Source organism: Bubalus kerabau, chromosome 22, assembly GCF_029407905.1.
Source record: "Bubalus kerabau isolate K-KA32 ecotype Philippines breed swamp buffalo chromosome 22, PCC_UOA_SB_1v2, whole genome shotgun sequence".
Taxonomy (NCBI): Eukaryota; Metazoa; Chordata; class Mammalia; order Artiodactyla; family Bovidae; genus Bubalus; species Bubalus kerabau.
In genome coordinates this window covers 36,560,800-36,585,654 of record NC_073645.1, presented here as the reverse complement: position 1 = coordinate 36,585,654, position 24,855 = coordinate 36,560,800, and the positions used below count along the sequence as shown (strand labels likewise).

The 24,855-nt window shown below is 38.2% G+C and overlaps 1 protein-coding gene across 1 annotated transcript in view; it reads right to left on the bottom strand.

The window, feature by feature from the left end:
• The window catches only part of NHLRC2 (NHL repeat containing 2), a 54,862-nt gene extending 30,041 nt beyond the window's left edge, over positions 1-24,821 (bottom strand). The window contains exons 1-4 of the mRNA XM_055560671.1: positions 24,644-24,821; positions 18,399-18,551; positions 3,602-4,057; positions 1,107-1,228 (exon numbers count right to left, since the gene is read on the bottom strand). Of these exons, the coding sequence (XP_055416646.1) occupies positions 1,107-1,228; positions 3,602-4,057; positions 18,399-18,551; positions 24,644-24,821 (909 nt within the window). The remainder of the gene's footprint in view (positions 1-1,106; positions 1,229-3,601; positions 4,058-18,398; positions 18,552-24,643) is intronic.
• Between the last annotated feature and the right edge of the window lie 34 nt (positions 24,822-24,855).

Sequence of the window (24,855 nt, the reverse complement as noted above, 5' to 3'; positions counted from 1 at the left end):
AAACAAATTTCACGCCCGTGTGAGGATTTACACTACAGTGATTATTATCATTATATGTTCTACATGTTTTTTCCTATTTTATGTATGATTATCAACTAAGTATATTAGTTGACAATTTTGTCAATATAAATAGGCAAAAACATCGATAGAGAGAAATAGTGAGAAAAGCAAGGGAAGTGCCTGAAATAGTATGTTCAGACAGAATGGGTTAGATGAACTTATTTTCCAAATAGATGGCACATTAAAGACCAATAAATTACAGCCAAAATACTCATCAGTAAGAAATGCTTAAAATAACTAGGTAATACTGTACAGTCATATTCATATGACTAATATGGGAAAAAAAAGTTAAAGAAGAATGCAAAAATTATGTATATTCGTTATGATTCCATTTGTTTAAAAAAGAAGATTCTCTAAAGACAAAATTAATTTGCATATGAGTAGAAAACTTCCGAAGACACAAATTTTAACAGTCGTTGGTTATCACTGCTGCTGCTGCTGCTGCTAAGTCGCTTCAGTCGTGTCCGACTCTGTGCGACCCCATAGATGGCTTCCCCGTCCCTGGGATTCTCTAGGCAAGAACACTGGAGTCCACTAGGGAGCCCAAGTAGATCACTGGGGACTTTTTAAATCTTTAACTATGACATCGTTTAAAAAAAAAACGAGATCATATATTACTACTATAATGAGACTAAAAAAATATTTAAGTCTAATTGACACATAAGTATTCCCAGAGAAAACATAAGAGCTGAAGGGAGGCAGGAGTGTTTGCTTTTTCCCTAGATTTGAGAAAATTTAACTGAAAAGGGACAAAGCATCACTTTACAAACTGATTAAGAAAATACCTCAAATTGAGGAGCCTTAGGGTGATTAGGCACATGAGCTTGAAATAAAGGATTAAGAAAAGGACCTGATTTGCCCTCTGTGACAATATGCTGACACACAGAAAAGCAAGTCACAGAAGAATAAAGGTAAAGCAAGTGCCTCTGAGGAAAGCGTGATCTGAAATATTTAAGCAACACCCTCTCATTTCAAGTAGTTATGTAGCAAGCATATATGTTTTTCTGATTAGAAGTATTAAAACTTTATTTAAAATGGAAAATTACCTTTCTTATAAGGTGATTTTCTGTATCTGCCACATATATGATATTATTCATTATGGCTACACCTTGTGGTGAGTTAAAACTTGACTCTGAAAAGATTCCATCTTTTCTTCCAGGGTTGGGTCCTAAAAGACAAAACAACCATAAAAGAAAATTTTTCTTATCTCAAAGTAAAACAAGCAAACAAAACCCCCCAAACAAAAACTTATATTTAAAGCTGGGATTTTAATATAAATGATACTTCTGCAGTCCATGGGGTCGGAAAGAGTCGGACATGGCTGAGCCACTGAACAACAACCACCACCTAAAAACTAAACTGTTTCCCAAGATATCTGTTTTTCTCAGGAATACGTTTTGCAAGTGAAAGGACTTACTAGATAATGGTTACTAGAACACTTTAGTAGTTTGTATCAGAAGAAATTAATTCAAAAGGCATCTATTACCTAGACTAGAAAGAATTAAAAATAATTTAAATCTTTCAGCATCTAGATGAATGATTTTTAACAATTTTGGAAGATAAACTCCTTTGATGATAACAATGAAAATTATGAGCCCTTCCCTTACAAAAATACACATGCTCATTAAATGTCTGGAGAAGGAAATGGCACCCCACTCCAGTACTCTTGCCTGGAGAATCCCATGGATGGAGGAGCCTGGTAGGCTACAGTCCATGGGGTCACTAAGAGTCGGGCACGACTGAGCGACTTCGCTTTCCCCTTTCACTTTCACGCACTGGAGAAGGAAATGGCAACCCAATCCAGTGTTCTTGCCCGGAGAATCCCAGGGACAGAGGAGCCTGGTGGGCTGCTGTCTACGGGGGTCGCACAGAGTCGGACACGACTGAAGTGCCTTAGCAACAGCAGCATTAAATGTCACCAACAATTTCAAGGGGTTCACAGGTCATGAGGATCATTCAAGCATTTCTTAATAGCCCATGAATCCCAACTTAACAGACTTGGTTTAAACCCCAGCTCTACTTAGCTGCTGATCTAGGCAAGTTCTGTGTGACAAAAGTTTACAAACGTTTCTCTTCTGTAAAACAAAACTAATAATATACCTAACTTATAGCACTGTGTACATTAATACAGGTAAAGAGCTCAGAATAATGCCAGGCATATTATGTTTGTTATTATTAATAACACTATTATTGTTGATGATGAGAACTCTCTGAGGGGGAAAAAAAAGGAGAGTACTGTGGTCACTTCAGACTGGAGAGTACTGTGTACTATATAACCCATATATTCTTGAGCCACATTAGCAGAGTAAAAGATCTAGTAGAATGAGACCACCACCACCAAGAATCTTCTAAAGCACATCTGATCAGTATCTCCTGAGTGTATCTGACCACAAAATTCTCTTTTAAAACTTGCAGAATAACTATAAATTTATCAGAAGATAACAGTATTTCTAGAAACATGTTTGGAAAAGGTAGTTTGCTGCTGGTTTCTCTGTTTAACAAAGAATATCCATCTAAACTATTTTGAAAATTTTAGAAGCTATTAAAAAGCTTTTAATTATTTAAATGTAACTTGCTATAACACATGTTTTTGAGTAACAATTCTCTGCCTGTTACAAATTAAAATACAAAGTTGCCAAAGCAAAATAAACAGAACACACACATACTCTAACAGAAACAACAAATGCCTTCAAGAGCTAAGGGAATATTATCCTGGCATAATAAGAACAGCCCCAGGGCTGAGTGTATGATTAGTTTATTTGCATCCTACCTTATGTACTAACAGTGCATGTGTGACTAAATCAAGACCGCTAAGAGATGAATTACTTTTCTCTTTGACTAATACGTTGTTGGATGTCATTTCAGCCTGGGTGAGCAGGATTAATAGTGTACTTAGTAGAGATTATTAATTACATAAGATGTCAGTAAGAGCCCTTTTTAGATACAGACCAGGGACATATGGAAGAAAATGACCTACGCCTATATGATATTTTTATTTTGCTACAACCAAAGGCAATGGATTCAAAAGTATGCTTAAGTTCTTATGGAAGGAGAGAAAGGTATAATATTATACAAATCCTAGGTTATTTATTTTATAATCTAAGTCTCAAGTTCTTAGGGTTTAATCTTGGTCTTAAAAAAGATATGGCTGTATTTTGATGGAAAGGGAAATATAATACTTCCATATAAAATGCCACAAATCTAAAATGTATACAATATTTTCATAAGATACAATAAAGTGACAGTTTTTTGAAAAAACAAGATGGAATATACAGATATACTTGAAAATTATACAAAAGATTTCCTCCTTTTGATCTTAACGGAATTTTTTTTGGGTAGTTTTGGTTGTTTTTGAGGAAGTGAGAAGACATTAATTCAGATACCCCACATTAATTAACAAAATAATTTCTGATGAAGTTAACAGTCAATGTATATTGCCCTTCTATAGTTATTTATAAATTTCCATTTTAACACATTTCTCTGAATAATTTTTACATATATAATGTAAAATACATTATATATCATAATCAGCAAACTTTACCTCCAATGCTGTACTGAATTTGTCCATTCTTCCAGACGACCAAAATTCTGTGATGTCCAGTGTCTGCTATTACCAATCTATTAGAAACATGGTCCACTGTTATTTTGCCAGGAAACAGCAATGGTGAAGGTGGCAAGGAATCTTTATAGAGTTTTATTCCAATTTTATTAGCTCTGATCTGTCCCCTGTCTTTGTAATACTTTAAAGCTATTGAAGTATATAAAAATAATTTCTCTTTATGTCCTTCTCCAATCAAAGAAAACAACATGTTTCCACGGGGTCCGAGTATGATCAGAGTTGGCCAGCAGGAAACTTCTAGTTCTTGCCAAAGGCTGGCATCTGCATCATTAACCACAGGGTGGGTGATGTTGTATCGAAGAACAGCACTCCTAATGTTATCCAGGACTTTTTCATTTGGAAACTTGGCCGAGTGAACACCAACAATCAGAAGACCATCTAAATGTGAAAAATTAAAAGTTGAACATTATTAAGTATTAAAATTTGACTATCACCATCCATATATTAGGGTTGGGGTCATTAATAAGTATAAACAGATAAAAAAGAGAAAAGATAGGACTAAATTAGTATCTTCAACTGTATTTAAACTCATGAATAAAAAATTAACATTTACATCTAAACTCAATCTTGATAACTACATAAAAACCACATATGATCAAAATCATGTAGCAACTTTAAGTTTAAAACCCTGTGTCCTTTATCTAGATAAAGCTTTAAAATAATTTTTTATCTTATTAGAAAGATGTTGAAATTTTGTAACCTTTTCCCACCTATTTTAAGCTCCTTTAAAATTCACAAAGACTATGACTGCTTTCTGCTGGTACTGATTGTCACATTATCCTCTTAAATTTTTCTGATCTAACTACATCATAGATTAACAGAATGAACAGGAACAAGATGTTTCCATAAGGTCCTTGACTTATTTAAAATTCCTACTGTATAGCTCTTAGAACAGACGATATTATAGACAGCAGAACTGCTGAAAATTAAAAACAATATATTTCTTTTACCTAATCAATATAGCATGTCAAGAAAATAATACAGGAAAAAAAAAAAGTATGAAGTGTTAGGCTAGATTCAGAGAAAAACTCAGTATTGACTACCAACGTGATAGAGGTAATAATAGCCATATAAATTAGAATCTCCCAACATATTCATTAAAAACTATACAAACCAGTATGAAGAAAAAATAAAACCACACAAATTGGGAGGTCTAAGTACCAGACAGCCCATCCTTCCATTACAAGTAATAACTCCAAATCAAAGCACATACATAGACACATGCCTGACGAATAGTAAACAAAAGCAGGTAGACTGCTAGAGAGGGGTCAGAACTTGGAAAAGCAAGTTACAGGAGGGCGAGTTTTCAGCTGTATTTTGTTTCCCCTTTCACAGCTTTGCACTGAGAATGGACCCCAGTGAGCCTGTGGAACAGTTTCAGATCTATTATACATGCAACAGGAATCTTAGGAGAGGAGCAAGAGACGGGGGCAGAAAAAAATACATAACACCAGAACTTCCAAAATGTGATTAAAGATATAAATTCACAGAATTCAAGAAGGTTAGTACACCTTAAGGAAGAGAAACTGAAAAAAACCCATGCCTACACACATCATTAAGTTCTGAAAACCAAAGATTAAAAAAACCCACAAATGTCTTGAAGCAGCTGCAGAAAAAAAAGACAGGGTGATGAGTGGTGCCTGGAAAACCAGGCAGAAGGCAGTGGGGGAGTGGGAAGGCCTGCACACTTGCAATACACTATATGTCAGATATGCAGCAATAAAGTTCTTTAAAAAACAGAATAAGCTCCCTGAAGTCAAATTCTGGCTTTACTACTTGCTGAGTTACCTCGGGCATGGCACTAAATCTCTCTGTGTATCAGTTTTCTTATTTGTAAAATGGGAAAATGACAGTAGATTGCCTCACAGGTCAGCTTTAAGGATATAGAGATAATCTGTATAAGACATTTAGCATAGTACCTGCTGCTGCTGCTGCTGCTGCTAAGTCACTTCCTTCAGTCGTGTCCGACTCTGTGCTACCCCACAGACGGCAGCCCACCAGGCTCCCCCGTCCCTGGGATTCTCCAGGCAAGAACACTGGAGTGGGTTGCCATTTCCTTCTCCAATGCATGAAAGTGAAAAGTGAAAGGGAAGTCACTCAGTCGTGTCCGACTCTTAGCGACCTCATGGACTGCAGCCTACCAGGCTCCTCCATCCATGGGATTTCCCAGGCAAGAGTACTGGAGTGGGGTGCCATTGCCTTCTCCAGCATAGTACCTAGTACAATGGAAAACTGTAAAACCTCAACAAATGTTCACTATTATTATTTTTTTAAGTTATAAGTACAAAGATAATCAATAAAAGAGAAATATAACATTTTCTATGTATCAAAAGAAATTAGTAATGTAAAACAGGAAAAAAGCATATCATGTTGAAAAACAACAAATAAAACCTAATATACAAAATAACACATAACTATACATAATAATACTTAAAAATAAATGTGAATGGGTTTAATTCATCTATTAAAAAGATTCGGACACATTCTGTACTTCAGAGACACATCGAAAACAAAGTGAACCAGAAAGCAAAAACTAAAGATATGGGAAAACATATGTGGGCAAATGAAAGGATAGGAACAGAAGGGTGTAATTCTGGTAAGTAGGATATATCTGGGAGAAGGAAATGGCAACCCAGTCCAGTATTCTTGCCTAGAGAATCCCGTGGACAGAGGAGCCTGGTGGGCTGCTGTCCATGGGGTTGCAGAGTCGGACACGACTGAAGCACCTTAGCACGCATGCATGCATTGGAGAAAGAAATGGCAGCCCACTCCAGTGTTCTTGCCTGGAGAATCCCAGGGACAGGGGAGCCTGGTGGGCTGCTGTCTATGGGGTCGCAGAGTCGGACACGACTGAAACGACTTAGCGGCAGCAGTAGGATATATCTGACAAGGTAGATGTCAATCCTCACAGCATTAAACAAAGGAAGAAATTTTTTCATGTGAAAAGCATTTACAAACAAAGATAAAACAACTAGGAATACCCCCAAGCAATAAGGGAAGCAACTTATAAATAAATCAGACACACTCCGATTATAAAAAATACACTTTCCTCTCAAGTGTACATGGGATATTTATAAATACTGATCACAAAGAAAGGATTATAAAGATAACATTCTAAACCACAATACAGTAAAGCTGGTATTATTAACAAAAAAATTGTCTTTTGTTTCAGAAAAACTCCACCATTCTTGCATGTTTCTCCTTTACTCCTACACTAATACCACTTCCAGCACGGCTGACACCAGATGGGTGGGTGTTTCCCCCACACTAGGCAACTCTTTGCGACAACTTTTGGGTGTTCTCAATTCTAACACGGGGACAGTCACTCACAAGACTGCCCTCCCACTTCTGATGACAACAGCAAGTCATAGGTCCCCACGCTACCCACACTTGTGTTCAACTTGGCTACAAATCAGACTTCCATGACCCTTCCTTTGGATTATTTGCTACAATAACAGAACTCAGAGAAACACTTATGCTTTACTGGTTTATTGTACAAGAGTATGATAAAACATACAGCCAAACATCCAGATGGAAGAGCGAACATAAGGCGAGGTATGTGGGAAGGGGTGCAGAGCTTCCACGTGCACTCCCAGCCTGCCACTACCCCAGCTCCTCCTGTGTTCCCCAACTTAAGTTCTTTGAGCTCTATAGCCTTGGAAATTTTAAAAAGGCTTCATCACAGAGGCATGGTCCATCATTAACTCCATTTCCAGTCTCTTCACCTCTCTGAAGAAGAGGGATGGGAGGTGGGGTGGTAGAGGCCTGAACTAATCAAGCTCCTAATCATGGCCAGGAAAAGAAAATAAATCAGAAGTAATAAAGATAAACAAGAAATTCATGAGACACGTAAATCAGAAGTAAGTAATAAAGATAAACAAGAAATTCATGAGACACAAATTTTTTAAAAAAATTCAGCATTCACTCCTGACAAAAAAATATAAAAAATTGAAAAACAGAAAATAGGAACTGATGGGTATTTTCTTTCAGTAGGAAAGTTAACCTTAATCACATTTATTGATGTGGTTTGTCGATCAGACCTTTTGTATTTCTCTATACTATAATTAGTGTACATTATGTTACAGTGTGTTTCTCTATTTGGTATGCCCATTTTCCTTCTTTTTTAAAGATTTTTTGGGGGTTTTAGGAAGGTCTGTATTTTTGTTCCAGTGGCTATTTTCTATTAATATTTTTTATCATATTATAAAAGTATTAATTCCCATTTTTATAATCTTTTATGATCTTGTGTATCATCTTTAAATGGTATCCTTTAACTGCCACTTATTATCTATACAGTTATCAATAGTCTGTTTCCCCACTTTCCCTTTTATTTCCATTTTTCTTTAGTTGCATTCTTTCTAATTCTGTCAGAATATATGATTTTATATTATTCTTCATCTCTTGGGTTCTAGTCTGCTGATTTAGCTAGGTTGGAACTCTTCCAGTAGTCTATTCCCCATCTAGTTCTGGGTTATCCTGGACCACGAGATATTTTGAGAGAGAACTGGAAGGTTAAAAGGCAGCAGCAGCCCGATCCTCTCCGTGGGAAGGTGGGTGCAGGGCACCAGGCACCAGGGCACCAGTGTACACACTCTCCTCCTCTTTGGGCTCACCCAGAGGGCTGTGGGGGAGCGGCGGGGCCCCCAGCAGCTGCACCAGCTTTGGCCAGATCTCCTCCCTTGGCGTGTCCAACTCCCGGGCCAGGTTGAGCTGTTAGCTCCATGATGAAGTGAACAAACATATTCTGCTGGTCAACTCATTACTTAAGTTGGAAGCTTACATGGGCTCCAGCTCATCCTTAAGGGATTCCAGTTCAGGCATGTAGGTTGTAGTTTGCCCTTGTTCTCCCCTCCTTCATACCCATCTTTCCTTTCAACTGCCTGACCTCCTGACTTGGAGTAGAGTCATCAGACATACAGGCAACAGCTACAGGTGGACTGAACAACCAGCACAAAAATGTATCCACAAGATTATCACTGTTTGTGACTGCTAAATACTAGAAACCATGTAACAGCCTGGTGGGCTGCAGTCCCCGGGTGGCAAAGAATCAGACACAACTTAGCGAGTGAATAACAAGGGTCAATACACAGGACAGGAGAGTAGCTGAATAAATTATGGCACGTGCGCATGCACACACACACACACACACACGCACACACTACTATGCAGCTATTAAAAACAACTGGGAAGTTTTCTATAAATTTATATGGAGTGACTGCCAGGAAAACTTATATGATAAAAAGTAAAGTGCACAAAAATGTCAATGGTATGTCACTTAATATAAAATATTAAAAAAAGAAATTAAAAAAGAAAAAGAACAGGACAAAAAGAATGAGAAGGCAAGAATAAGCAGAAGAGATGGGTGGATGGAACTATATTTTCTGTGTGGTTCTGACTTTTAGACCAAGTTATAATTCTTCATGAAGTAGTGAAAGTGTTAGTCACTCAGTCGTGTCCAACTCTATGTGACCCCATGGACTGTAGCCTCCCAGCCTCCTCTGTCCATGGGGTTCTCCAAGCAAGAATACTGGAGTGGGTAGCCATTCCCTTTTCCAAGGAATCTTCCTGACTTGGGGCTCCTGCATTGCAGGCAGGTTCTTTACCGTCTAAGCCACCAGGGAAGCCCATAGTTTTGCATACTTAAAAAACAAACAATATCAAACAAAAATGGGGGAAGGGGGGCTAAAAATACAAATAAAAACAAATGAATCTAGCTGTACTTCAAATGAATAACGTAATCTCATGGGGGGTGGGGAGTGGGAGGAACTAATTTAAATAATTTTTAAATTTAGTTGAGAGGGACTGGAAGCAAAGACATCCCGGTAGCAACAAGCACATCTAGTGTCCAGATCTTATTTTCTCAAAACCATTCTCAATATTCAATACTAAAAGGAATCAGAGGCTCCTTGGAAAAATGGCTGATTCAGAGGTGGGGCTGGGAAAGTACAAGGCGAACCTGGCAATATTTTGTTATTGACAAGAAGTGCTCAGAGAATGATTAAGGACAAAGGGAGACAGGTGATAGAACAGCTTGAAGGAGATCCTATTAGTTAAACAGGAAAACTGTGAAAACCAAAATAAATAACGACAGTGATGCTTCATAAAAGCAAATAAGAATTCATGAGCTGAGTCCAAATATATTATATATATATATATTATATATCATATCTATATTATATGAGATGGTTGGATGGCATCACCAACTCAAAGGACATGAGTTTGAACAAGCTTGGGGAGAGGGTGAAGGGCAGGGAAGCCTGGTGTGCTGTAGTCCATGGGGTTGCAAAGAGTTGGACACGACTGAGCAACTGAAATGATATTATATTACTTCAAAAAATGTATTTTTTTTCCTTCTGGTCAATGTACCCCAATACCTTCAAAAAAGTGATGAGTAAAGGTGAGATTTGAAAGATGAGAAGATGTTAACTATGTTAAGACAGCAATGAAGGAGATTCCAGGGAGAGAAAGTAACACACGCAAGGGACTGAAGAAGGTCAGTGACTCAACACACAGAACAAAGGGGAGCACTGGACAAAACGAGAATAAACCTACAGACAGAGACAGTCTCGTGAGTCATATTAAGGACTGAGATCTTCATTCTTAAAAACAACGGAAGTCAGATGAAGAATGAAGTGCAAGTCTCAAAGGTACTTCAAACTAAACTCGTGAACATCCCTCCAAACTTGTCCTTTCTACAGCATTTCCTGTCACAAAACGGCACCACCATCTGTCCAATTATACAAGCCAGAAAACTACCTACGATACCTGTGTCATAACCAACCAGCCCTCTATCATCACCCATCGTTAATCCATGATCAAGTCCTATTGATCTCATTACCTAAAACCGACTTCAAGCTATCATCATGTCTCAGGGGGAACACAACAGCCTTGTCACAGATCCATTCTTCCCCACTAATTAACAGTTACCCACCCAGGAGAGGAACGGATCTTTACAAAACACAAATCTGATCACATCATATTCTGGCAGAAAACCCTCCATGGGCGTTCCTTTGTTCTACATACAAAAACCACATGTCTTGTCTTCAGCATGTTCTTCCACGTCCAGCTCAGAGTGCTGTAGCAACCAGGGCTTTCTTCAGTACCTCAAGAGTATCATTCATTATTTCTCTCACTTTAAAGCTTTGTTACCGAGTGTCTCTATGTCTGGAATGCTCTCACCTAGTAAAGTCATACCTGTCTTTCAGATCTCAAGCTCCATTTTTACTCTTAAAAAGGCTTTCTTGTTTTTATGAGGTACATGTGTCCTTTTGAATTACGGCTTTCTCAGGGTATGTGCCCAGTAGTGGGATTGCTAGGTCATATGGTAGTTCTATTTTTAGTTTTTTAAGGAATCTCCATACTATAGATAGCTAGTAAGATAGATAGATAGATAGCAGGTATCTAGCAGCTAGATATCTATAGATATCTAGCTACTATAGATAGCACAGAAGCTCAGCTGGGTATTCTGTGATGACCTAGATGGGTGGGCTTGGGAGTCCAGGAAAGGAGATCCAAGACAGAGGGGATATATGGTTGATTCACTTCACTGTACAGAAGAAACTAACACAACATTGTAGAGCAAATATACTCCAATAAAAAAGAAAAAACTTTCTATTCTTCCAGATTACTGTAATTTCCTTCTTAGCACTAATCAGAAATTATAAAAATATTTATGTGGTTATTTAACTTTTCTCCTTGTTAGACTGTAATTCCTATTAATTATTTAGGGACCATACACTGTTTTATTATTTACCAGCACAGTGCCTCGAACAAAGTAGGTAATGAATGGACAGGGTACAAATGCTAAAGAAACTTTTATGTGTGCAATAAGCCACATTATATTGACAAAATAGGATATGTATATTGATCTATACACAAGAACAGCTGCCAAATAACTGCATCTAATTTTTTTCAGTGTCAACAACCTTAAAGTACATATACAGAGATTTTTCTTAAAATATTTCGCTTGTTCTGTTAATCATACACAAAAAATAAAACAGGATGTAAAAGACTCTTCCCTGTGGGATTTTTTGACATCACATAGGCAATGGCACCCCACTCCAGTACTCTTGCCTGGAAAATCCCATGGATGGAAGAGCCTGGAGGGCTGCAATCCATGGGGTCGCTAAGAGTCGGACACGACTGAGCGACTTCACTTTCACTTTTCACTTTCATGCATCGGAGAAGGAAATGGCAACGCACTCCAGTGTTCTTGCCTGGAGAATCCCAGGGACGGGGGAGCCTGGTGGGCTGCCATCTATGGGGTCGTGCAGAGTCGGACACGACTGAAGCGACTTAGCAGCAGCAGCAGCAGATCAAAACTACTGCACTTAAAATAAAATATGGAAGGAAGAAAAGGAAGAGAGGGAAAAGGAAGAAAGTGAGAAGAGAGGGAGAGGAAGAAGAAAGGGAAAAAAGGAAGGTGAAACCAAATAAAGAGTAACAGCTTTTAAAATGTTAGTAATCAAGTTAAGTTTTTAACTCATTAACTGGGGGATTTTTGCAGAAGCAGTCAATAATGTGTTAAGACTTTAAAAAAACTTTTAAGGTCTTATTTTTGTGAAATGTATAGACATATAGATACAATTATATATAGTAGTATATATATATATATATATAATGTGTGTGTGTGTTCAGTTGCTCAGCTACGTCTGACTCTTTGCAACCGCGTGAACTGTACTCCACAAGGCTCCTCCGTCCATGGAATTTTCCAGGCAAGAATACTGGAGTTATTCTTGGAAATACTGCCATTTCCTATTCCAGGGGATCTTCCTGACCAAGGGATCAAACCCATATCACTTGTGCCTCCTGTATTGGCAGGCAGATTCTTTACCACCGCACTGAAAAGCCTCATATATTATGTATATATAGTACACAGCAGACAGTAAAGTTTGATCACAGGCAGTATAATAACTTAGTTCAATGAAAAAACTAAAAATAATTGAGGAGTTTTACTGTTACAAAAACTGTAAACTGACACATCTTGAGATCTAACAGACAAGTGTGACTTTAGTACTAGGCAAGAAAGGATCCAACGGAGTAGGAAAAAGCAACGCACTCCAGTATTCTTGCCTGGGAAATTCCATGGAGAGGAGCCTGGCAGGCTGCAGTCCACAAGGTCGCAAAAAGTCGGACACAACTTAGCGACTGAGAATGCATACACAAGAAAAGATGAAGGCAGACAAGGCAGGTTAGAAGACCCTGAGGGAAAGCAAGAAAGGTATGCAGAGAGAGGATTTTAGGTTTTATACCAAGAGCACTGAAAACACGAGGTGAAAAAAAAAATCACAATCACTGAATACTAAATTAAAGCAGAGGCCAGAGCAAATTTGAATGTTTTTTAAATTTCAAAAACTGACATTTCCCTGTGGCCACATTAAACACTCTGAAAGTTTACCATAAATTGGCCAATATTTTTTATCATACTTTAGGAACAAAGAATAATAAACATATAGGCTGCTGCAAAAAGAAAATATGAAGTGTGTACAAAAAAGAGTTAACACAGCAGGCCCCACTGCTATTCTTTCAAAGGTCTGCTTACAGGGCTGGTCCTTCGCTGGATTTTGAGAGTGTCCCCATCATTCCCAGAACTGATAAGAGTGGCACACAAGATCTAAACTGTTTGTACAAACACTATGGTTTATGGTGAGCACTTGCTTTCCTTCTGGGAGTCTGGAATTTTGGTACATGGCGCCAGGCAGAAGATGCCTCTGTGGCCAGCCCCCAACAAAAACCTCGGGTGCTGTCTCTAATGACCTTCCCTGGCTGGCAACATCTCAAACTTATCCTAACAACTCCTTGCTGGGGGAATTAAGCACATCTTATGTGATTCCATCAAGAGGCGACTCTGGAAACCTGCTCCTGGTCTCCCCTGGATTCAGCCCCATGTGTCTTCTCCCTTGGCTGATTTTGCTTTGTATTCTTTTGTAAAAAATTGTAGCCACGAGGAGTACAACTACATGCTGAGTCCTATGAGTCCTCCTAAAGAATTGACCTGGGGGTGGTTTTGGGAACCCTGACAGAGTAAAATCATCAAATAATGACTCATTAAAAGTTTCATTTCCCAAAGAAGACATACAGATGGCTACTCTGTTGTTGCTGTTTTTCAGTGTGTGGTGGTATTCCAACCGACTCCTTGTGACCTCATGGACTGCAGCATGCCAGGCTTCCCTGTCCTTCACCATCTCCTGGAGCTTGCTCAAACTCATGTCCATTGAGTCAGTGATACCATCCATCTGATCCTCTGCCACCCTCTTCTCCTCCTGTCTTCAATTATTTTCCCCCTGCCCAGCATCAGGGTCTTTTCTAATGAGTCAGCTTTTCGTATCAGGAGCTTCAGCATCAGTCCTTCCAATGACTATTCAGGATTGATTTCCTTTAGGATTGACTGGTTTGATCTCCTTGCAGTCCAAGGGACTCTCAAGATGGCTAACAGACCTATGAAAAGATGCTCAACATCGCTCATTATTAGAGAAATGCACATCAAAACTACAATGGAGTTATCTCCTCACTCCAGTCAGAATGGCCATCATCGAAAAGTCTACAAACAATAAATGCTGGAGGCAGTGTGGAGAAAAGGGAACCCTCTTGCACTGTTGGTAGGAAAGCAAACTGATACAGCCACTATGGAGAACAGTATGGAGAGTCCTTTAAAAACTAGGAATAAAACTACCATATGACCCAGCAATCCCACTACTGGGCATATACCCTGAGGGAACTTAATTGAAAAAGACACATGTACCCCAATGTTCACTGCAACACTATTTACAACGTAGGACATGAAAGCAACCTAGCTGTTGCTTGGCAGGTGAATGGATAAAGAGGTTGTGTTACATATACACAATGGAATATTACTCAGCTATAAAAAGGAATGCATTTGAGTCGGTTCTAATGAGGTGGACAAACCTACAGCCTATTATACAAAATGAAGTCAGAAAGAAAAAAGCAAATCTTGTATATTAACACATATATATGGAATCCAGAATGATGGTACTGATGAACCTATTTTCAGGCCAACAATGGAGATGCAGATATAGAGAACAGACTTATGGACACAGTGGGGGAAGGAGAGAGTGGGACGAATGGAGAGAGCAGCATGGAAATATACATATTACCATATGTAAAACAGGCAGGCATTGGTGATTCGTTCTATGACCTAGGGAGCTCAAACTGGTGCTCTGTGACAACCTAGAGGGGTGGGGTGGGAGGTGGGAGGGAGGTTTAAGAGGGAGGGGACATATATATAACTATGGCTGATTCATGTTGATGTATGGCAAAAACCAACACAATATTGTAAAGCAATTATCCTTCAGCTAAAAATAAACAGAATTTTTTTTAAAGTTTACTTTCACTGTAAAATCAGAAATATATTCTAATTTTTAACAAAGTATGAAACAGAAAAATAGCATATACTATATAATGAGAATACCAGTGGTTACTCAGAAGTATTATGGAATTTAGATTTCTAGAGTCTGACTTAATTGTATATTAACATTCACCTAGTAAGCACATTTAAAAGTATGCCAAATTTTCCTACTAGATGTTTTCTTATAAAATCAGTGCTTTTCTTTAGATAGCCACTGTGCTAAATTTGCGTTATATAAAAATATACCATTAACATATCCAGCATAAAGAGGTTAAAAAAAAAATTAGAAACCCTCAAGGAGAAAAGGGAAAAAAACCCAAAGGTACCTGTCAATTTAATACAAATATATGCTAACTCATTACGAATTAATAACAAGCTTAGGGCCCAGCTACATTCTTAAAAACTGTTTCAATATCAGAACCATTCACTACTATTAAGTATCTTTACTTTTGCTTTAGATCTTTGACATTTATAATTTCTTGTATGCTATTGTGAAAGTGATACTGGTCACAATTACAAACCTGCTTCTAAAAGCTGTTTTAAAGAGGAAGGAGACTGAGTATTAAATTGGCCCTCTTTCAGAGTGTTTTTAAATTAAAATCCACTTACTCACTCAGCTGAGCATTTCTGGCTTACTGATAAACGAACTGAAATTCCATGAAACAAAAACAGGCTGCTGAATGCCTCTTCAAGGACATAAATAACATGGCTGCAGATACATTCATAAATATATCAGATAGTACTGAGATAAGACACAGCAGCGTGATGAATTAGGAGACTAGAATTAACATATATACACTAATATACGTAAAATAAATAACAAGAACCTACTATAAAACACAGTAAATTCTACTCAATATTCTGTAATAGCATAATCTATATGAGAAAAGAATCTGAAAAAGGATATATACACACACCTGTGTGTGTGTGTGTGTGTGTGTGTACAGCTGTTCACTTTGCTGTACCTGAAACTAACACAATATTGTAAATCAACTATATTCCAATAAAAAAATTTTTAAAAAGACTCTTAGCAGCAAGAAAGCAAATTAATTTAGTGCCAGCTTATTGAACTTTCATATGATAATTCTGATTATGCCTGCTTTTGTGAATATGAACTGAACTTATCTTCTAAGCAATATAAAAATCTTTTATTTCTAAGTTACCAGAATTTTAACACAGTAGCATATTACTGAAGTATTGTTTCTTTGAAATTACAATGTTGAAACCACTTACAAAGTATTTTACTTTTCACAAGTGTATTTATATGTAAAAATCATTATTATTTTTTGTCACAATGTGTTTTAAAATATTTTCAGTAAACTGGTAAAGAGATTGTAAGGATCCATTCTAAGAAGCCACTGAATCTGCTTCAGATGGAGGTTAAACAACTGAGTTAACCTAAGAGTTTATTAGCAGTGATCTGAAGTAGGAAATGGTTAACTTTGGGATTTTTTAACCCAGTCTGTAAATGCCCCATCCTGAAACACAAATCATATTGTCATTCTCCTATTATGCAAATAAAAACCACCTCAAACATCTCTGTATTTTCAATGGATGAAAAAGCCTATTAACTTAACTATTAAGAATGTTACACAAAGCTCTTCATAGTGAGTCTGAACCTAATCTACCTTCCTCTCTTTCACTTTTCCAAGGAGCCCCTAAAGTCTTGCCACAGTAAACTATTTTTCACTCCCCAAATCTACTCCTTCCATTTGGTATCTAAGAGAGATGAAAATGTTTGCAATTTCCTAGAAGGAGGATTGTAAGTAAAGCATTTCATGGGCATTTCTAATCTTTGACTATATGAATAGAGTATCACTGTTTAGTTGTTTTATTGTAAAATTTCCTAATTTGATTAAATGGATCAGGAGAATTAATTGCCTCTTATACTAGCTATAAATCTAACTTAAATAATTTTTAAGATGCTTAATCTTTTTCTTTTAACATTTTTATAAAAGCATTTTATATAAAGGTAATACATTCATATGGCAAAAATTCAAACAGAAATATAAAATGTAAACCAAGTCTTCCTCCTTGAGCTTTAGTCCTTCTTTGCTTCCCTGCTTGTTTACCTGTCACTTCCTCAGCCAGGAGTGTCCCTCCTGCTCCATTTTCATTTTCAGCTACACTTCTGCTCATTTTTCAAGTTTCAACCTAATTGTCTCCTCTGAGAAACATCTTCCAAAGCTTTTAGGCAAAGTGAGTTACTCCTTTCCCCACTGCTTTAATTCAACTTTGTTATATATTTCCTTAGCAGTTAAAGTATCCTGCACATAATACATACTCAATAAATGCATTTATTACATGGACTTGAACAAGACACACAAGCATCTAAAACCTAGGAGACAATGAAATACTCTTATTTCTTAAATATGGATGAATTTTTAAAATCATGATTTAATTACTGGGAATATTTGAGTTTTTGATAAATCTCGTTAACAGGCAATTCCAATACAGTCCATTCCAAATTAAAAGCATCGGAAGTTTCATTTGCACTGAAGATTTTATTCAACATTTCTTTTTTTTTTGGTAACTAAGTTTCAAGATACCCTTCATTTTTGTACATGCATACTCTATTCTCATTTTTACTCTCACAAGATCAGTGACCACTTTTTAGTGACTGCAAAGAGGACAGCTTCAATTAATTTAAGCCTAATCAAATACAGCCTTTATTTCATTTACTCCACATGTCCTCTTTTTATAGAAAGAAGTAAACAAGGAACAAAATCTGAAAAATGTCAAAGTTTTAAAGAAAAGACTAAGCATAATCTCTTGTTAAAATTTCAAAATTTGTAATACCATAAAAAAGGATTTCCTAGTGTGCTCTGGAAAGCCTTAACCTTTATAAATAAATAAAGCAGGGTCAAAGAAAAAGTATCTGTTATAATATTCTGCCTTCTAAAATATTAGTAGTAGTTTTAGGTCATTTGAAATTAAAGGAAGCCTAGTTATAGTTCCTAAAAAGAACTTTAAACCTTTTTATCATAGTGAGAAGAGTATAAAATTAGTCATGCATTTTATTTTCTCTTTTTTGCATGGAACAAATTTAGTTAAGTCCAGATGTACAAAATGACATTTTTTAAATACTTGATCATGAAAAAAGTAAACTATATCCTTATTTTTAAAGAAAAATCATATACTAAATTCTGGTTCTTTAGGAAGGCAAACCATTATCAACTAAGCTTAAGTCTTCACAAAAAGGTACACAGAGTCCTTAATTCAAGATTAGAAATTACTTTCAGAATCACTGCAGTCTTGCCAAATGTTCATTCTCCTATGAGCAAGATGAGTCAGCCACTCTCCAGTGACTATGCCAGGACAGTCTGTTAGAAACCAATTAAAAAGAGCAGATACCTTTATCAGAGTATGTGTGTTCTAATGCATGAAGATCAGGCAACAGGTGAATACAGTTTATGCAGCAGTAGGTGAAGAAATCAAGGATGACCACTTTTCCACATAGATCCTTATAGACAGAAATAGGTTCTTCCGTATTCAGCCATTCTAATCCTGAAATTTACACAAAATAAATAATGATTAAAGGAAACAATGAAGATAATTTATCTAAAACTTTCCATTAAAATGTGAACCATTATTATTTGTAAGAAAAGATGGGGGGACAGGAAGGGAGAGGGGAGTTAATACATAGAAAGCTACTATTATGAGGCAGTCTGCAAATATAGTAAGAAAAAGCTACTAAATTCTCTCAGAAATAGCATATTAGTCTGTGTGTGAAAGGAAGATCAACATATTTAGGTAAAATATAGGGAGGAAGAATCAATATTAAAAGGGTTTAAGTACATGATTAGGTACAAATGAGCTACTGAAAATTAAAGTCAACCTTAAGAATAGAATAAATAACAAAAAGGAACAGTGTTAGTGTTAAACTTTAAGGATAAACATGCTGTTGTGCAGTCCCTCAGTCATGTCCAACTCCTTGCGACCCCACGGACTGCAGTACATCAGGCTTCCCTGTCCTTCAGCATCTCCCAGAGTTTGCTCAAACTCCTGTCCATCGAGTCGTTGATACCATCCAAACGTCTCATCCTTTGTCGTACCCTTCTCCTCCTGCCTTCTATCTCTCCTAACATCGGTGTCTCTTCCAATGAGTCGGCTCTTCGCATCAGGTGATCCAAGTATTGGAGCTTTAGCTTTAGCATCAGTCCTTCCAATTAATATTTAGGGTTGATTTCCGTTAGGATTGACTGGTTTGATCTCCTTGTTGTCCAGGGACTCTCAAGAGTCTTCTCCAACACCACAGTTCAAAAGCATCAATCCTTCAGCACTAAGCTTTCTTTTGGTTCAGCTATCATATCTGTACATGACTACTGGAAAACCATAGCTTTGACTATATAGACCTTTGTCGGCAAAGGATAAACATACAAAATACCTAAGCCAATTTCATAAGAGAAAGAGCTAAAATGCTCTGGATTTAAATGAGACCTTAAATACGAAATATTTTAAATATTTTATTTCATTTCATTTAAATGAAAATATTTTAAATGAAAAGTTAAGCAAAACACAGTTAAAGACTTCATGAAAGCAATATTAATATCGATGAAGACCATGTTCCCTTCTCTCCAAAGGGAAGAAAATAAAATCTCATTAATCTGTGATTTCATAAATCAGAATTTATAATTACTAGACCATGATTTACAACTTTAAGTACATACTATGAAGAAAAATTTTGTCAAACAAAAGTAGATTAAAAGCGCAGCATCTCTGTTACCAATTTAAGAAACAAAGATAATGAGTTTGTTGCTTATAAGTAAATAAACGTACCTACTAAAACCATTAATTATACCTTGAGGCTTGGAAATAAATAGTTTATAGAAACTGAAAACCAAAGTTGGGTGGGACAAGTGAATAATAACAGTTAACAACTAATAACAACTGGAGTTACTCAAAACAAAATCTAAAAAAAAAACCCTGCAAATCAAACTAGTATTTCTGTCAATAGTCCAACCTAGTGAGGTTTTGGCTTCCCTGGTAGCTCAGACAGTAAATAATCTGCCTGCAACATGGGAGACCTGGGTTTGATTCCTGGGTTGGGAAGATCCCGTAGAGCAGGGCATGGCAACCCACTCCAATATTCTTGTCTGGAGAATCCCTGTGGACAGAGGAGCGTGGTGGGCTACAGTCCACAGGGTCGCAAAGAGTCGAACACGACTGAAAGACTAAGCACAACAGTGAGGTTTCAGAGTACAGTAAGGTCTTAATTATCCACTTTATTAAAGTGTTAATTATATACCTGATCAAATGACCATATAAAACTTCAAACTAATTAATGTGTATTTCATATCTCCTAATTCTAAAATATTTATGAGTCTCAAATATATTTTCTATAAATAATCAAGTGATTTAGATTAGGGAAGTAGGGAAAGTATTATTATATATGTCAGTTATTGTGCTAGGTGCTTAGCAGACTTAATAATAATAATGCATTTTATATTAAAAATAACAATGAATATAATTTTAAAAGCTGCTAACGTTTACTGAGCTCTCATATGAAGTAAGAACTTTAGATATATTACTTCCAAACTACATAGTAAACCTGAAAAGCAAATACTGGTTCCATTTTATAAGTGAGAAAAGTAAGGCTTGGAGAAGTTAAGTAACCTGCTCAAGATCATATAACTAACAAATGGAATAACTGGGATTTAATTCCAGGTCTGTCTGAGTCCTTCATTTATACCATGCTGCTTCCCATAAAACATGTTTCTTTTAAGAAATGAACAAAGCAAAGTGTTTTTGAGAGAGTTATGACTTCTTTATTACCATAATTGATAAACCAAGAAAAAACTCATATCCAGTAATCTGTCCTCAGTAATTATGTTAAAAACAAAGACTGAGTATTTTGTTATTATATTATGTATGAGTCATGGAGATCAAATCTCATGGTAATAAAATACACTCATTGTAAATACCAACAAGAAAATAAAAGCACTGGGCAAAATCCTAACTGCTGGCATGCTGGTTTACGACAGTGTACTATATATAGCTGATTTTGGTACTAACAACTTGGTTATGTCTATGCACATAGTCATCTCTTGTGTTGCTGGAAAAAGGTGTTTGCTATGATTGCTGTGCTCTCTTGACAAAAGTTTGTTAGCCTTTGCCCTGATTCATTTTGTATTCCAAACCCAAACTTATCTGTTACTCCAGGTATCTCTTGACTTCCTACTTTTGCATTCCAATCCCTTACAATGAAAAAGACATCTTTTTAAAATTTTATTTCTAGGTCTTGTAGGTCTTCATAGAATCAGTCAACTTCATCTTCTTTGGCATAAGTGTTTGGGGCCTAGACTTGTATTACTGTGATGTTGAATGGTTTGCCTTGGAAACAAGCCAAGATCATTCTGTGGTTTTTGAGACTGCACTCAAGTACTGCATTTCGCACTGTCTTGTTGACTATTAGGGCTACCCCATTTCTTCTAAGAGATTCTTAGTGGCAGATATAATGGTCATCTGAATTGAATTCACCCATTCCGGTCCATTTTAGTTCACTGATTCCTAAAATGTTGATGTTCATTCACTCTTGCCATCTCCTGGAGTTTGCCCACTTCCAATTTACCTTGATTCATGGGCCTAACACTCCAGGTTCCTACGCAATATTGTTCTTTACAGCACGGGACTTTACTTCCACCACCAGACAGGTCCACAACTGAGTGCTGTTTTCACTTTGGCTCAGCCGCTTTATTCTTTCTGGAACTATTAGTAATTGCCCTCTGCTATTTCCTAGTAGCATAGTGGACACCTTCTGATGGGGGTTGTGGTGGGGAGGTGCGTTGTCATCTTCCAGTGTCGAATCTTCTTCATACTGTTCATGTTCATTGGGAAAACCACGATGATGTGGTCACTCACCTAGAGCCAGACATCTTGGAGTGTGAAGTCAAGTGGGCCTTAGGAAGCATTACTACAAACAAAGCTAGTGGAGGTGATAGAATTCCAGCTGAGCCACTTAAAATTCTAGAAGATGATGCTGTTAAAGTGCTGTACTCAATACATCAGCAAATTTGGAAACTCAGTAGTGGCCACAGGACTGGAAAAGAACAGTTTTCATTCCAATTCCAAAGAAGAGCAGTGGTAAAGAATGTTCAAACTACCATACAATCGTACATGAACCAAGAACTTCCACATGTACAAACACAGTTTAGAAAAGGCAGAGGAACCAGAGATCAAACTGCCAACATTTGTTGGATTGTAGAGAAGGCAAGAGAATTCCAGAAAAACATGTACTTCTGCTTCATTGACTATGTGGAAGTCTTTGACTATGTGGATCAAAACAAACTGTGGAAAATTCTTAAAGAGACGGGAATACTAGACCACCTTACCTGTCTCCTGAGAAGCCTGTATGCAGGTCAAGAAGCAACAGTTAGAACCTCATATGGAACAACTGATGGGTTCAAAATAGGGAAAAGAGTATGACAAGACTGTATACTTTCATCCTGTTTACGTATCTTATATGCAGAGTACATCTTTTCAAATGCTGGGCTGGATGAAGCACAAGCTGGAATCAAGATTGCTCAAAGAAGTACCAACAACCTCAGATATGCAGATGATACCACTCTAAAGGCAGAAAATAAAGAAGAACTAAGAGTCTCTTGATGAGGGTGAAAGAGGAGAGTGAAAAAGTTGGCCTAAAACTCAACATTCAGAAAACTAACATCATGGCATCCAGGCCCATCACTTCATGGCAAATAGAAAGGGGAAAAGTGGAAGCAGTGACAGATTTTCTTTTCTTGGGCTCCAAAATCACTGCAGAGAGTGACTGAAGCCATGAAATTAAAAGATGCAGGTTCCCTGGAAGGAATGCTATGACAAACCTAGACAGTGTATTAAAAGCAAAGACATCACTTTGCCAACAAAGGTCTGTACAGTCAAAGCTATGGTTTTTCCAGTACTCAATTATCGATGTGAGAGCTGAACCATTAAGAAGGCTGAGAGAATTGATGCTTCAGAACTGTGATGCTGTAGAAGACTCTTGAGAGACCCTTGGATTGCGAAGAGATCAAACCAGTCAGTCCTAAAGGAAATCAACTCTGAATATTCATTGGGAGGACTGATACTGAAGCTGAAGCTCCAATACTTTGGCCATCTGATGCGAAAAGCTGACTCGTTACAAAAGACCCTGATGCTGGGAAAGACTGAAGGCAAAAGGAGAAGCAGGTGGCAGAGGATGAGATGGTTAGATAGCATCACCAACTCAACAGATAGGAGTCTGAGCAAACTCTGGGAGATAGTGAAGGACAGGGAAGCCTAGCACGCTGCAGTTCATAGGGTCTCAAAGAGTTGGACAAGAATTAGCATCCGAAAAACAACATGCATATAAACTTTTAAAGTTTCTTGGATAGGATAAGCACTAATGCACCCAATTCTTTAGACAGAATTCTACAATAATTCAAGTCCAGTATAGGATTAATAACAGAAAAAAATAAGCACTTCTGAAGGCCAGAGCAAAAGGCTTGGAAAGACAGGAGGCTGTCATCAGGGGCAGGGTTCCAACAGACCTCCCATGAGACACTGAACCCTGCCACAGCCAACCAATTAACTATACATGTGGTTTCAGTGTCATGCCAGGAGACACACCAACACCACCAGGCAAAACAATGCCAGTCCTAACCAAAGAAGGTAACGTTCAGTTTCATTTATCATAGCAAGATGAGCTTTACAAATAGCACTGCTGGGAATATCAGTTCTCTCATGCTCCAAACACTGACAGCAACAGGATTCAAACCTGGAGATGGGCCATTGATTCAGGTTTTTAAAATGACAAGTTTCACAACTTTGAAAGGAGTGTGGCCCAGTTAAGAAACCGGCCCAATGTGGGAGGCAGTGTCTGTATAATCCAACTTCGGCATTTCTTAGTTGCCAGGCCCTAGGCGAACGACTCTATTCCCGTGCCTCAGTTTCCCAACTGTAAAACAGAGCTGACAAGACCACCTCGGGATACTCTGGTGGCTCAGAATCCGCCTGCAATGCAGGAGACCTGTGTTCGATCCCTGTGTTGGGACGATCCCCTGGAGGAGGGCATGACAGCCCAATCCAGTATTCTTGCCTGGAGAATCCCCATGGACAGAGCAGCCTGGCAGGCTGCAGTCCATGACGTTGCAAAGAGTTGGACATGTCAGAGAGACTAAGCACCCACGCAATAAGACCACCTCGGTGGTTTGCAAAGAGTAAACAACAAATACTTTGTGTTTAGGACTCTGTGTGGCCCACAAGTGATCCGTAACCGTTAGCCTGGATGATGCACAAAGATGATGATGATGATGATGATGATGATGATGATGGGCAACCACACTGAAAGGACAGGGTGGCGTGGATACTGGAATCATTGCCAACGGAGGCCACGAAACTTTAACTCGGTGTACTGAGTTAACCCAAGGCCCGGGCAAAGACGGAGGACAGAGACGAAGATGCAGTTTCCCGCCCTCCACAAACCCTCTTCCGCTGCCGCCTGGGGACAGAATCTTGGCTGGGCAAGGCGTCTTTCCGCGGCTCGGCCGCACAGCCGCCTCGCCCACCGCTTCAGGGGAGGGCGCGGTCCGCGAGAAAGGGGAGGTTCCGCAGGGGTCCCCACCCCGAAGCCAGCCCCTCACCTTCCGGAAACTCGGGCACGGACAAGTCCTGCTCCCAGCCGTCCACCTTCTGCAGATACTGGTAGACCAGGCCGTCCTTCTCCTCCTGGGTCACGGCGTCGAGCAGGGCGTACTCCAGCGAGGTCTGAGCCGGGAGCAGGCCCGAGAGGTTGCAGCTCCGGGCTCCGGGCGCCGCCATGTTCTCTCCGGATGGTCCAGGAGCGGCCGCCCAG